The sequence below is a fragment of the Quercus lobata genome, chromosome 1 (genome assembly GCF_001633185.2).
Source record: "Quercus lobata isolate SW786 chromosome 1, ValleyOak3.0 Primary Assembly, whole genome shotgun sequence".
NCBI lineage: Eukaryota > Viridiplantae > Streptophyta > Magnoliopsida > Fagales > Fagaceae > Quercus > Quercus lobata.
The window spans coordinates 1,282,552-1,294,268 of NC_044904.1; the positions used below are offsets into that span (position 1 = coordinate 1,282,552).

Here is an 11,717-nt window from a genome sequence, read left to right on the forward strand (position 1 = left end):
AGTTTCAAAGTCTAGCATCACACCAACTTCCACAACTTTGCAACGTGGCGACTCGTGAGTAGTGGAATCATAAATCCACCATTTTATTTCCACTACTTACCGCTCCCTACGTGACAAAATTGTGAAAAAATTGTGAAAATTAATGTGTTACTAGACTTACTCATTTTTCTTGTCATGTAGATTGTCTCCGTTTCAAGCGGAACAAATAAGGTTGAATTTAGGTTGTCTACGGCTTTTAACTTTCTAAATGGATGAAATGGCATAGTTATATTAGCCAGTTGGAACTTGGAATATGCGCACAGACGATGAGGAAGATTCTTAGACTAATGCGCATCTCCCGCTTCCTATATTCTCTTTTCTTTTTGGCCTCTCTATAAAACTAGACTCTGCCCTTTTCAACTGAATCAACCACCACCTTCTTTCTTCTCTCATATCACTACTCTTATTCTTATATACACACACAAACCCAACCCCATTGGTGCTTCTATCCTCAGCTTCACCAGGTTCTATCTCTGTCTCTCTCTCTCTCTCTCTCTCTCTCTCTCTGTGAATATATATATATGTGTATGCATGGCAGTTGGTAGTTTAATATGTTGATATTCTTATCTATATATGTATGTGATGTTGCTGACTAATTGGACCCATCTAAGATTTTGTTTTTGATTTCTATTTTCGCTTTGTGGGTCTTTCATAAAAGAGATGAATTTAAAGATTGAATGGTTTTTAGGGGGAAAAAAAACAGATTAATGGGTTTAGTCTTGAGTTTGTGTTGGTGGGGATAAGGAAGTGCTTATAACATGTTCGACAAAATGCGGCATAGTGATCTGAAAAACACCTTTTTGAAGAAATCATGTGGAATTCTTAAAATTTGGGTTTTGCGTATATGGGTGGGTGTTGAAAAAAGTTGCATCTGGATTCAATTTATATTGATTGATTGGATAGCTGAAGTTTGACGTTGCCAACAGGCAACTTTGTTTCTTAGTACCTCGTTCTCCCTTTTATTCTTTCAAATGTATCATTCTAATCAAGGCACACACTTCATTAGGAATGTAAAGGCTTATTTGGTGGGTCATACGATTAAATTTGAGCTCAAAAGACCAACTGTTCGGTTAGTTTCTTATGTAAAAAAAATAAAAATTTTAATTTTCTCTCTTCCTTGAACAACCGTAATCGATATATAGTGAATTGTTGATTATGTTTGTATGTCTGTATCATATGTTGTAAGTAAGCCATAATTTTAGGCCCTCTACAATTCAATAGTGCTTGTGGCAGCCAAACAATGGTGGAGCCATGTCTAGCTTTTCCAATGGGCTTAGTTATGATTACAACTGATATTTTGAACACTGAAGCAACTATATAATGTACTTCTTTGAATAGCAAAATATTACATGTTACAGTTCATTAATTAAGTTATGGAATATTGGATATTACAGAACTTTTGACTTGCATTGTTCAATTGAAGCTCTGGCTAATTTTCAATTTCATTGTGTTCTGCTGTATTGTATCGTTACAGAGTCAAGATCAAGCAATACATTCAGTTGCTCTGGGCACACTTGTTCCAATTGATGCCAGCAAGCTCTGTCTGGCAATTGAATTGATTCAATTTATTACTGGAAAGCCTATGTGTCCACAGAGTACATTGAATACAAGTAGAGCCCTAGAGGGCGTCCATGGGGTGCATGTGGTGCCTCATTCACCATTTGCATTGGAAGAGACTACTAAAGATGGAGACTTTCCTCAGTCAAACAATAGAACTTCGATTATTGAAGTGAATCAGAGCCTATTGATGCAGTGAGTGAAAATTTAAGGAATAAAGAGTTGGTTATTGACATATGCTTTAAAGTATTCAGATATTGTTGAGTAATTAGAATAATTTATCAAAGATAGGAAAACTAATTACTAATATGTATAAGTAATTCTTGTGATTCATTCCCCCATTTTTGAAGTCTCATTGCTATCTGCATTTTCCTTTACATAGTGGTTTGCATGCAAAGTTGATGCAGCATGAACCACACTAATTTTTTGTTTACATCTCCAGATGGGTATGGCAGCATAGACCAGCCTGTTTGAGGCCTATCCAGGGATGTATTCAAGGTATTGCAAAGAGAAATACCCTTTTCTCTTACTTTGTTTTTGCATGTCAGGCTGCCCAATCTCTTGTGAAAAAATTAATATGTTTGCTACCTTTTGCTAGGTGATCAGAATCTTTCAGAAACAGTGGCTAATGTGCTCACTTCACTTCCTTTTATAGCTCTTGGAATCCAGGCCCCAAGGTGAAATTTTGCTGCAATTTAGTTGATAAGCATAAAAAAATATATAAAAAAAATTAAAAGAATCTTCTAATATTTGTTTTATTTGCTTGACTGGAATGCAGAAAGAGTATGAGCACTAAGCTGTATGCTAATTCATTAATCGGAGTTGGAGTTGCCTCAAGTTTGTACCACACTTCAAGAGGAAAACTGAGGCAGTATATGAGATGGGCTGATTATACAATGATAGCCACAGCAACAGTAGTAAGTCGAAGTTAATTTATAATTTGAAAGACAACATAGTTTGCTAATCAATCAGAATTTTCAACGTGAAAAAATATGTGGCCGATTGATGTCATCGCATGATTCTATAACATCAGCTAGAATGAAAATTTAAAAGGATTCCTATGCAGAAAAAGTATTGCAGCACACCTGCTTTGAATTGTATAATTTTTTGAGATTCATGAATCTTGACCTTGCATATCAAAATTAGCGGAGCTAATGTGTGTATCAGTGTGTGTATACTTGATGATTCAGTCTTGATCTAGTATTTTCTTTTGACTGATCTGGTTTAGTTTGTGCTAGTCCACATACAAGTTGCTTGTGTGTGTCTCAAAGTAGCGAGAAACATCAACTATAATGCTAAATCAATGTGCCGCATCAACCTATGTGAATTACTTTAACAATTAAACTCAACTTCAGCTTTGAAGTTAACTTAGATCATGCCTTGTCAGTTCTCCCATATGTTAAGTCATTCTCCTTATTTCCTAGAAAAAGATGACTTTCATGATTAATTGCACAAAAATTATTTTATTATGAAAAATGAAGAAATTGGCTTAACTTACCAATGCACATATTTGTACATCTATATAAGAAAACTGAAATAATTTATGCATGCACGTATATGTATGCACACATCACACATTATAAATTTTTTTTTTTTGTTTTTTGCAAACAATTAGCTCCACCAGCTCACATTTTTCTTCAAGTTCTTTCAATTGCTCACTTGTCCATAAAACTGAAAACTGGTTAACATTTTGTCAGTGTCTATCAAGAGCCCTCAGAGATGACAACCCAAAGTTTTTGATGGCAGCATCAGCATTTCTTCTACCTGTCCAGCCTCTAATGGTTTCGGCTGTTCATACAGGGATGATGGAGGTAATTCACCGATTTTGATCTTTGACACTCTTTTTTCATATATCAGACCCCATAATTTTTAGGCTAAATACTATTTACACCCTTAAGTTTGGAACCACTTCTAAATCAGTCCTTTGACTATGAAAACTTGTGTGTTACACGCTTGAGTATTACAACAATGTCAACATGCCTATTCCATTGACATCCATTAGAATCTTTTAATTTCATTAACCAATCCAAAAACAACATCTTTTGGAACCAAAAAACAGGGGAAAAAAGAGAGTCAATTTTAGGCTGGTTAATGGCAAAAATGTGACGGAAAATAATGGAAGGGGCACATGACATCATTATATATAATATTTGATGGAGTAAATTGCAAATTTTGAAAGTTGAGGAACTGAAAATGTAAAGTGCATTTTAGCCTAGTTTTAGTTGTGTGGCTTAGCTGATAAATATCAGTGCTCGAGAGCTTGTTAATCATTTTACAAGGTAATGCAGTTTGGATTTGACCATATTGTTCTGCTGTCAAAGTAACTTCTTTTGGTGGATTACTTATTAATAAAAAATTTGGTTACTTCTTTTGGTGAATTTTGTTTTCTATAATTTTTATAAATACTGTCTAATGTATTCAAAATTAAAACTTTCTTTGTTTAATGACAATCAAAATCCACGTGTAACTTCAACATTTAGGGGTTCATCCACTAATTTGGAACCACAATTTCTGTCGAGTTTTATTTCTGACTATGCACTGTTTTCCTGTGACCTGACCAGATTATAAAATATTTTTGTGATCTACCATCTATGATAGGCTAGTGATCAGTAATCACTAGAGCTGAACATGATTAGCACATTTTGAATGGTATGAAATGTTACACTGAGCTCAAAACCTGACCAGAGAATGAATCCTTGTTGTATGCTACATGGTATGATAGCCTAGTCATTACTACAACTTAACATGACTAATATTCATTATTCAAACAATATGAAGTCAGTTTGAAAAGTGAAAACCCACTACATGCCTCTTAGTTTGTTCACATAAAATTATGTATCCCATATCAGAACTAGCTGACTGAAATGTAGTGGCTATGCATTCAGCATCCATTCTAAAATCTCTACTAGACATAATTTACCAACGTCATCTCATATATTTAATATCCAAATCAGATTATATTTTTATAATTATTATTATTTTAAAATTTCCATCCCCCTGAGCGTTTACTTTCGTTTAGCTAGAATAATTTTGCCTTGTTTTATTCCAGGTAGTATTTGCAAAAAGAGCAGCAAAAGATCCAGATTTGAGGATGGCCCACAATGTGCATAAGATGTCATCACTGTTGGGCGGTGTTCTTTTTGTTGCTGATGATGTTTTTCCTAGGACTCCATACATTCATGCTGCCTGGCATCTCGCTGCAGCAGTTGGTGTTGGCACCTTGAATAAGCTTCTTGAATAGTTGTATATTTTATATATATGAATTCTTTGTATCTAATTCATCCATTGAGCTGCATCATATGTTTAGGAGAAATATTTCCATCTTCAATTGTGAGTAAATCTGCAGGTTGAGAGGGAATGGAGGGATTTGTCGTCTTGATCAGTTAAGTGTAGTCCATGAATTTAAACTGCATCAGTTCTATTATCTTTTGCTCTCCAAATACACTTCCATTTTACTAGAATAGCAATGTAATTATACTGGGATGGAATATTTCTTGTAAAACAGTGGCAACTATTGTACTTAGATCACCATTGACCAATGTCAAAGAGAAGAAATGTTTCTTCTACTTTATTATCTCTTGCAAATTCGGACTATCATTATAAGTTCATCTAGAATATATATTGTATCTATAAGACTGTTAACTCCTAGATGGAAGTATGTCTGTTACATCTTGCATGCTTTTTTAAGACTTCTATGTGGATTAAGGGCAATTCTTCCTCACCATCAAAGATAATAGACCTCCTGCAGAATCAAAAATAAAGTTCAAGGTTTCTGCAAGCCCGCTGGGCAAGTCTATTGGGGATTGAATAGGATCAAATTCCTCCTTGTCAAGTTTGGATTTGAGATTGGATCAAATTCCTACTTTGAAGTGAATGGTATATTTTTTGTAGAACAGTGGCAACTATTGTACTTTAGGTCACAATTGAGCAATGTCAGAGAGAAGAGATGTTTCATCTTTTTGGGAATTCTGTTATCTCTTAAAAATTGGACAATAATTAGAGCATCCACAGCAGCTGTGGCAAAAATTATGCCATTTTACCACACCAAACACCTACTTTATTATTTTACCACATTATTTTACAACATCCTATTTATCAGATGTTTTATCCTTCAATTTTATATATTAAAATAATATATACTACACATTAAAATAATATATTATCTACTCCCTCTCATTACCATCAACAACAACGGCACATCACCACTGCCGCAACAACAGCCACCAACAACCACTGCCGCACCAACAGCCACCACCACCCCACCATCACACACACCCCAGCAAGGCAGAAACCACCAACAAAACAGGAAAGTATATATTGTACATGTAATTGCTAAATGAAAGTATGCTTGTTACATCTTGCATACTTTGTTGAACCCCGCAAAATGTTCTAACTTCTAAATTTAATGTTAATTTCCTTAAAAATGGCCAAGGTTTGGACCCACGACTTCTATATGAATAAAGGACATGTAAATAGAGTCCGGGTCATATTTTATTTCTTGTATCTAATAGAATGTATATGGTGTTACATTATGTGATATTAAATATACATTTAGATTTGTAAAACTTAATTTGAAACTTAGTAAAAATAAATTTATAAAGAAGATCCTGAATCGAAATGTAAAAGCCAACTTGCAAAATCGAAAGGTAAAAGCCAACCTGTTGGGTAGGTCTACAGGGGATTGAATAGGATCAATTTCCTCCTTAATCAAGATTGGACTTTTGAGTGTAAGTAGGGGCTATCTCACGTGCACAAGTTATTAATGGCTTATCATATTCAATTTTATCTCTATGATGCCAGCTCATTCCTAGAGGCTAGGCTAAGCTAACCTTTCCAATAATTTTCTAATCATGGTTTGCGTCACACAAGAGCGTAGACAACAAGTATATATATACATATATGTCAACTATATTTAAGTTAGCAAGTACAAATAATTCAACAGTTATAACGTCCAACCGGAAAAAATCCAACAATAATGATTTCCAGAGATGGTCGATGGACACCAAGACAGAAGCATGCAAAATCATTTTGCCATATTTATGAGTTATGAGTTATGACTATATATAGTTAAGAGTTGGGGAACAAGTCAGGTTGGTGTTGGCTAAGACAAAGAGATAATAAATATGACGAAACATATGGAGTAATGGGAAAACCCTATATGGAACTAATTAGAGAGGCAACACGATCGACAACATCATTGTGTGATTTGGTACCAAGCTTTCCTTTACATTGGACAACCTTATTGCACGGTTAAAAAACACACGTATAGACATTATTGTGAGGATGGAGCTAGCTAGCTCTTTTAGTTCTCAACTTAACACACGTACGCATAGACATTATTGGGATGTCCTCTCATGATTATTTGTATATATATATATATATATATATATATGCCCTCCTAATTCCATATATATATATATATATATTGTACTCCTAACATGGTTATCAAAAATCAAAATTCTTAGTTAAAAATCTTATAATTCAATGACATTATCTGATTCTCTCAATAATAGAAACTTGGATCTGAGTCATTCTTTCTCTTTTATTATTATTATTAGAGAAATGCTAACGGATGTCATTAAGGTAATGGTTAACAATCCATTTAAAAAAAGTTTTTGTGGGAAAAAAAACAATTAATATTTCGATAGTTTTTTTTATTTCCCATAAAAGTGGTGTTAAAAATTTCTTAAAATAAATTGTTAACTGATGATAAATTGATCGTCAGTTGATTATGATCGTCCAGATGAAGCCGTTCCTCGCCAGACCAATCTTCTGCAACCCGTGGACGAACGAAAGGAAGTAGTTCGCCGGCGTTGTGCCTGCAAAAAAGGTCTCCGATGCCAAAGTCAGAGGGATCGACAAAGGAGAACAATGGAAGTGGTTTTCTAGAGTGTTTTCTTACCCTACCCCTTTCGGGGTTCAGTCTTTATATATGTGTGCTTGCAGGTCCTTTCTTCTAGCCGTTGGTGGAGTCTTGATGGAGGCTTTAATCTTAGCCTGGTAACATCCTTGCTGGGTGTTAATGATGAGCTGCCATTCCCAACGGTCTGAAGGTTGATTAATGTCTCGTAACCGTTCCGCGAAGAGTGGGAACGAGTGTTCGGATCTTTGAGAGACGACCTTTTCTCTCTGGACGATTTTAGTAAGATCGTCCCTATCTTGCATTGTATGGACGATTACCATTTTGGTCGGGCTTATCAGCTGCCCCCCTATTCCATGGTCGTCCATTATTTGGACGATTATAGGAATATGAAAAGATTGTTATTTTTGATTTATTTATTTTTCAGTAATGGCGCTTGGAGTTCTGCTCCGCATTGATTGCGTAGTGGCGGCTGTGGCTCCTCTCAGTGCCACGTGTTTGATTTCTACTGGTGGGAGTGCCTCGTTTTCGGTGAGTGCCTTTTCAGTTTTCCCGCAATTTCCAAGGCAGAAACCTTTGATTTCTTTTGGCTTTTCTTTTTTTCATTTCCCCATTCTTTGTGCAGTTGATCTCTCCTACGCGTATTTTGCTCCTCACCTCCTCGGTTTCCTTCCTAATTTCCAGGTACGCCCACCCCCATTTACGCTTCTCTTTCCTTTTTGGTTTTTCCTTGCATTTGTGTCACTTAAGTTTCCTTTTCTTTCTGCACTGGTTTCTCTGAGTAGTGGTGTTAGTTTTCCTTTTCTTTTTCTTTAATGGTGGACACTTTCGAAGTTAGGCGTAACTTCCCTTCCGTAGCTTTTCTCCTTGCCCGCCTAGGTTCTTTGGTAGAGCTTTCTGGTGACCTATTAGGTGCGCCTTCCGTCGCCGGTTCATACCCAGTAGTTGAGGAATTCGTTGATAGGGGTACCGGGTTAGGTCCGGCGTTGGGTGTTTTATACCCTCTTCTGTTGGAGTCTCAGGCTTGGTTTTGGTCTATTAGAGGGCACCTAAGAGAGGAAAATATGGGTTTAAAAGAAGGGTTAGGTGATTTAGAAACGGGTTCGTCCTTAAACGTGGTCGAGGAAGAGGCCGGGATCGGTGCTATGACCACCACTCCTTCCCGTGCTCCCTCGTCCTCCCATTCCCCTGCTCCAGCGACGGCCCGTCGATTTCATGCCCTGAAAGAAAATTGCTCCTTGAAAGTTGAGGTTTTTAGTAAATTTAAGGACAAATTCCAATTTCCAGAGGGAACTAAGGCTCGTCTGCCCAGGAAGGGTGAAAAGGCCTGTGCCTTCGCCCACGGAGAAGTTTGCTTTTACGAGGTTGCTTTTTCGTGTGGCCTCCGATTTCCCGTCCATCCATTCATAATGGAGCTTCTTTACCATTTTAACCTTGCACCGGGGCAACTTATGCCTAACACCTGGAGAATAGTGGTTAGTTGTATGGTGATCTGGACGACCGTTGCCGACAGGGATATGATCTCAGTTAATGAGTTCGTCCACTTGTATCGTCTGAAGGAGTCCAGAGAATTTGGGTACTATGAGTTCGTACCCTGGAGTAGGAAGGCTCGTCTGGTAGCTGACTTTCCATCGTCCTTCCGCTATTGGAAATCAAGATACTTTTTTGTGTCTGGGGACGGTTGGGAAACGTTGCCTGATGATCTGTGGGGGAACGTACCTAGGTTGCTGTGACGATGGGAGACCCCTTTGATTGGTGCGTGTATCCCACTGTTGTTGGCCCCTTTTCTTTCTCTTTTTTTTTTTTTTTTTTTTTTTTTTTTTTTTTTTTTTTTTTTTTTTTTAAATGTCGTCCTTTGCAGTGAAAGACCGTCCAGAGCTAGAGGCCAAGTTTGCCGAGCGAGTGCAGGCTGCCATCAGGTACGCAAGGACGATAGAAGATTTTGGTGAGCTGATTGATCCGCGCACCTTAGCTCGTCACTGTCTGGGCCCAGAACCTTCCCTCTACGTACTCAGTACCCTCGACCGTGAAGAGAGAAAACGTAAGTTGTACTTCACGTCTTTTCTTCGTGTTATTTGAGTTCTTTTTATTTGTCCTCCCATCTCTTTAATTCGTCCTTGGCCTTTTCTTTGTAGAAATGACGTCGAAATTCAACAAAGAGATGTATGACAAAATTAAGGGCAAAAAGAATAAGCCCCTATCCAGCATAGGCCAGAAGAGGCTGAGAATCACAAATAAGGAGAAGGAGAAAGAGGCGGTGGAAAGAGGGTCGTCCACACCTACCCTTGATCTGGAAGAGGGTCTGGTTGCATCTCCTGGGATTTCAATTGAGGAGGTCGCTCGTCCTTCGAAGAGGCAGAAGGCTGCTAATAAAGGGAAAGGGAAAGTTGATGCCAGCGTTTGGTCGGACGCAGGGATGGCCATGGACCGTGCCACCGAGCTTTTTACTCCTGGTGAAATGAGGGAAGTCACGAGCATTCCCTCACACGAGATGGTGAGCCGCCACGTCCATAAACTTGTGCAGGTGAATCATCATATACCTTGTCCCTTTCTTCGTTTTTATCTGCCTGACCATTTTTGTTGTTTTTCATTGAGCTAATTTTTACTAACTCTGTATTCGTCCATAGGTGTTGGGGGAGACCATGCACATCACCACTCAATACCTAGCGAATGAAGAGAAGGCCGTTGTGGCCAACTCGAAGGTAGAAGCTCTGGAGGCTGAGGCTTCTGGTTTACGGAAGGATTTGATCACGACCATGGACTCTCTCAACGTTTCCAAGGAGCAAGTCCGTGTGCTGACGGAGCAGTTGGACGTCGAGAGACAATCCGTGAAGCAGAAGGACGAACTTCTAGCGACGGCTGCTCAGAAGATGAAGGTTGCAGTGGCCAAGGCCGTCACTGCTTTCCAAACCACTGAAGAATATAACACTATTCTCTTCCAGTGGTACTTTAAAGGGTTCGAGCTGCTGCGAAGGTATTTGGTCAAGCATGGTACTGCCGTGAGTCTTGATGATTTAGACTTTGATGCCGTTGATAAGGAGATTGAGGAGGACGAGGCGGCTCAAGCAGGGGCTTCTACCGGTGTTGACCCACCTCAGGCCACTCAGGACGATGATATTGCCCCTCCAGCTTAATTTGCCTTAAGAAAATTTCTCTTTTTTTTTTTTTTTTTTTTTTTTGCACCAAGTCAAGAACAGCTTTTTTTTCCTGTTTTTGGGGCCCCCTATTTTTGCTTCTAGAACAATTAACTTTATGTTTGATTTTATAAATGTCTGTGTTTGCGTTTGCTTTTCTGATTTTGGAAATGTTTCCCATAATCTGACTTTTTGGTCGTCCTGTATGGACGAGATTATGTTGATCAACTTGAAGGGTTTGGCCCTCTTGTTTCTGTACAGACGAGATCATGTTGTGTGATGCACATGGACATCAAGGAAATTTAGCTTTTGAGACGACGTGCATCTACTTAAGGAACTTTTGTCGTCGTGATGCTTTGATGTAATTCGTTCAAAGAATTTTTCCGTCATTAATCTTTTTTAGAGACGATGTACATCCATTTAAGGAATTTTATCGTCATTAAGCTTTTTAGGGACGATGTACATCCATTTAAGGAATTTTATCGTCATTAAGCCTTTTAGGGACGATGTACATCCATTTAAGGAATTTTATCGTCTTTAAGCTTTTTAGGGACGATGTACATCCATTTAAGGAATTTTATCGTCTTTAAGCTTTTTAGGGACAATGTACATCCATTTAAGGAATTTTATCGTCGTTAAGCCTTTTAGGGGACGATCTTCTGTGCTTATCTTTGAAAACAGTGGCGAATGATTTGCTCAATAACACTCAAGGGATGCTGGATAATACTTATAATTCGAACAATTGCTTACATAAGATAGAAGAATCAAATTGGTTTTACAATGAAGTTTATGGTTCCTTTTCGTAATACCTCTTTAGATGTTCGACGTTCCATGGACGAGGTAGTCTTTTTCCTTCTGAATCCTCCAGGTGGTAGCTGCCCTGACGCGAATAATGGACGACTTTGTAGGGTCCTTCCCAGGACGGTCCCAATTTACCATGTGCTGGGTCCTTTGTTGCAGGGGTGACTTTTCTAAGGACGAGGTCACCAATGTTGAATCTTCTTAGCTTCACTCTTTGATTATAGTATTCTGCTATCTTTTGCTGGTACTTTGCCATTCTTTCAGCTGCCTGATCTCTAATCTCGTCCAGGCTGTCTAAGTTTTCCTTCAATTGGTTCTCATTGGTT

At 38.0% G+C, this 11,717-nt stretch overlaps 1 protein-coding gene across 1 annotated transcript; it reads left to right on the plus strand.

Moving 5' to 3' along the window:
* The first annotated feature begins 219 nt into the window (after positions 1 to 219).
* LOC115972329 lies at positions 220 to 5,181 on the plus strand. The gene is made up of 7 exons (XM_031092626.1): positions 220 to 503; positions 1,514 to 1,791; positions 2,039 to 2,094; positions 2,195 to 2,273; positions 2,375 to 2,513; positions 3,294 to 3,407; positions 4,646 to 5,181. The coding sequence occupies exons 2-7, from the start codon at positions 1,622 to 1,624 to the stop codon at positions 4,835 to 4,837; spliced, it is 750 nt and encodes a 249-aa protein (XP_030948486.1). The 5' UTR covers positions 220 to 503; positions 1,514 to 1,621; the 3' UTR covers positions 4,838 to 5,181.
* The last annotated feature ends 6,536 nt before the right edge of the window (positions 5,182 to 11,717 follow it).

Excerpts from the sequence above, each read along its gene's own strand:
- LOC115972329 (XM_031092626.1), top strand. The coding sequence starts at position 1,622 with ATGTGTCCACAGAGTACATTGAATACAAGTAGAGCCCTAGAGGGCGTC. Across the intron at positions 1,792-2,038 it reads AATCAGAGCCTATTGATGCA|ATGGGTATGGCAGCATAGAC; the intron begins GTGAGTGAAAAT and ends TTACATCTCCAG. Across the intron at positions 2,274-2,374 it reads CTTGGAATCCAGGCCCCAAG|AAAGAGTATGAGCACTAAGC; the intron begins GTGAAATTTTGC and ends ACTGGAATGCAG.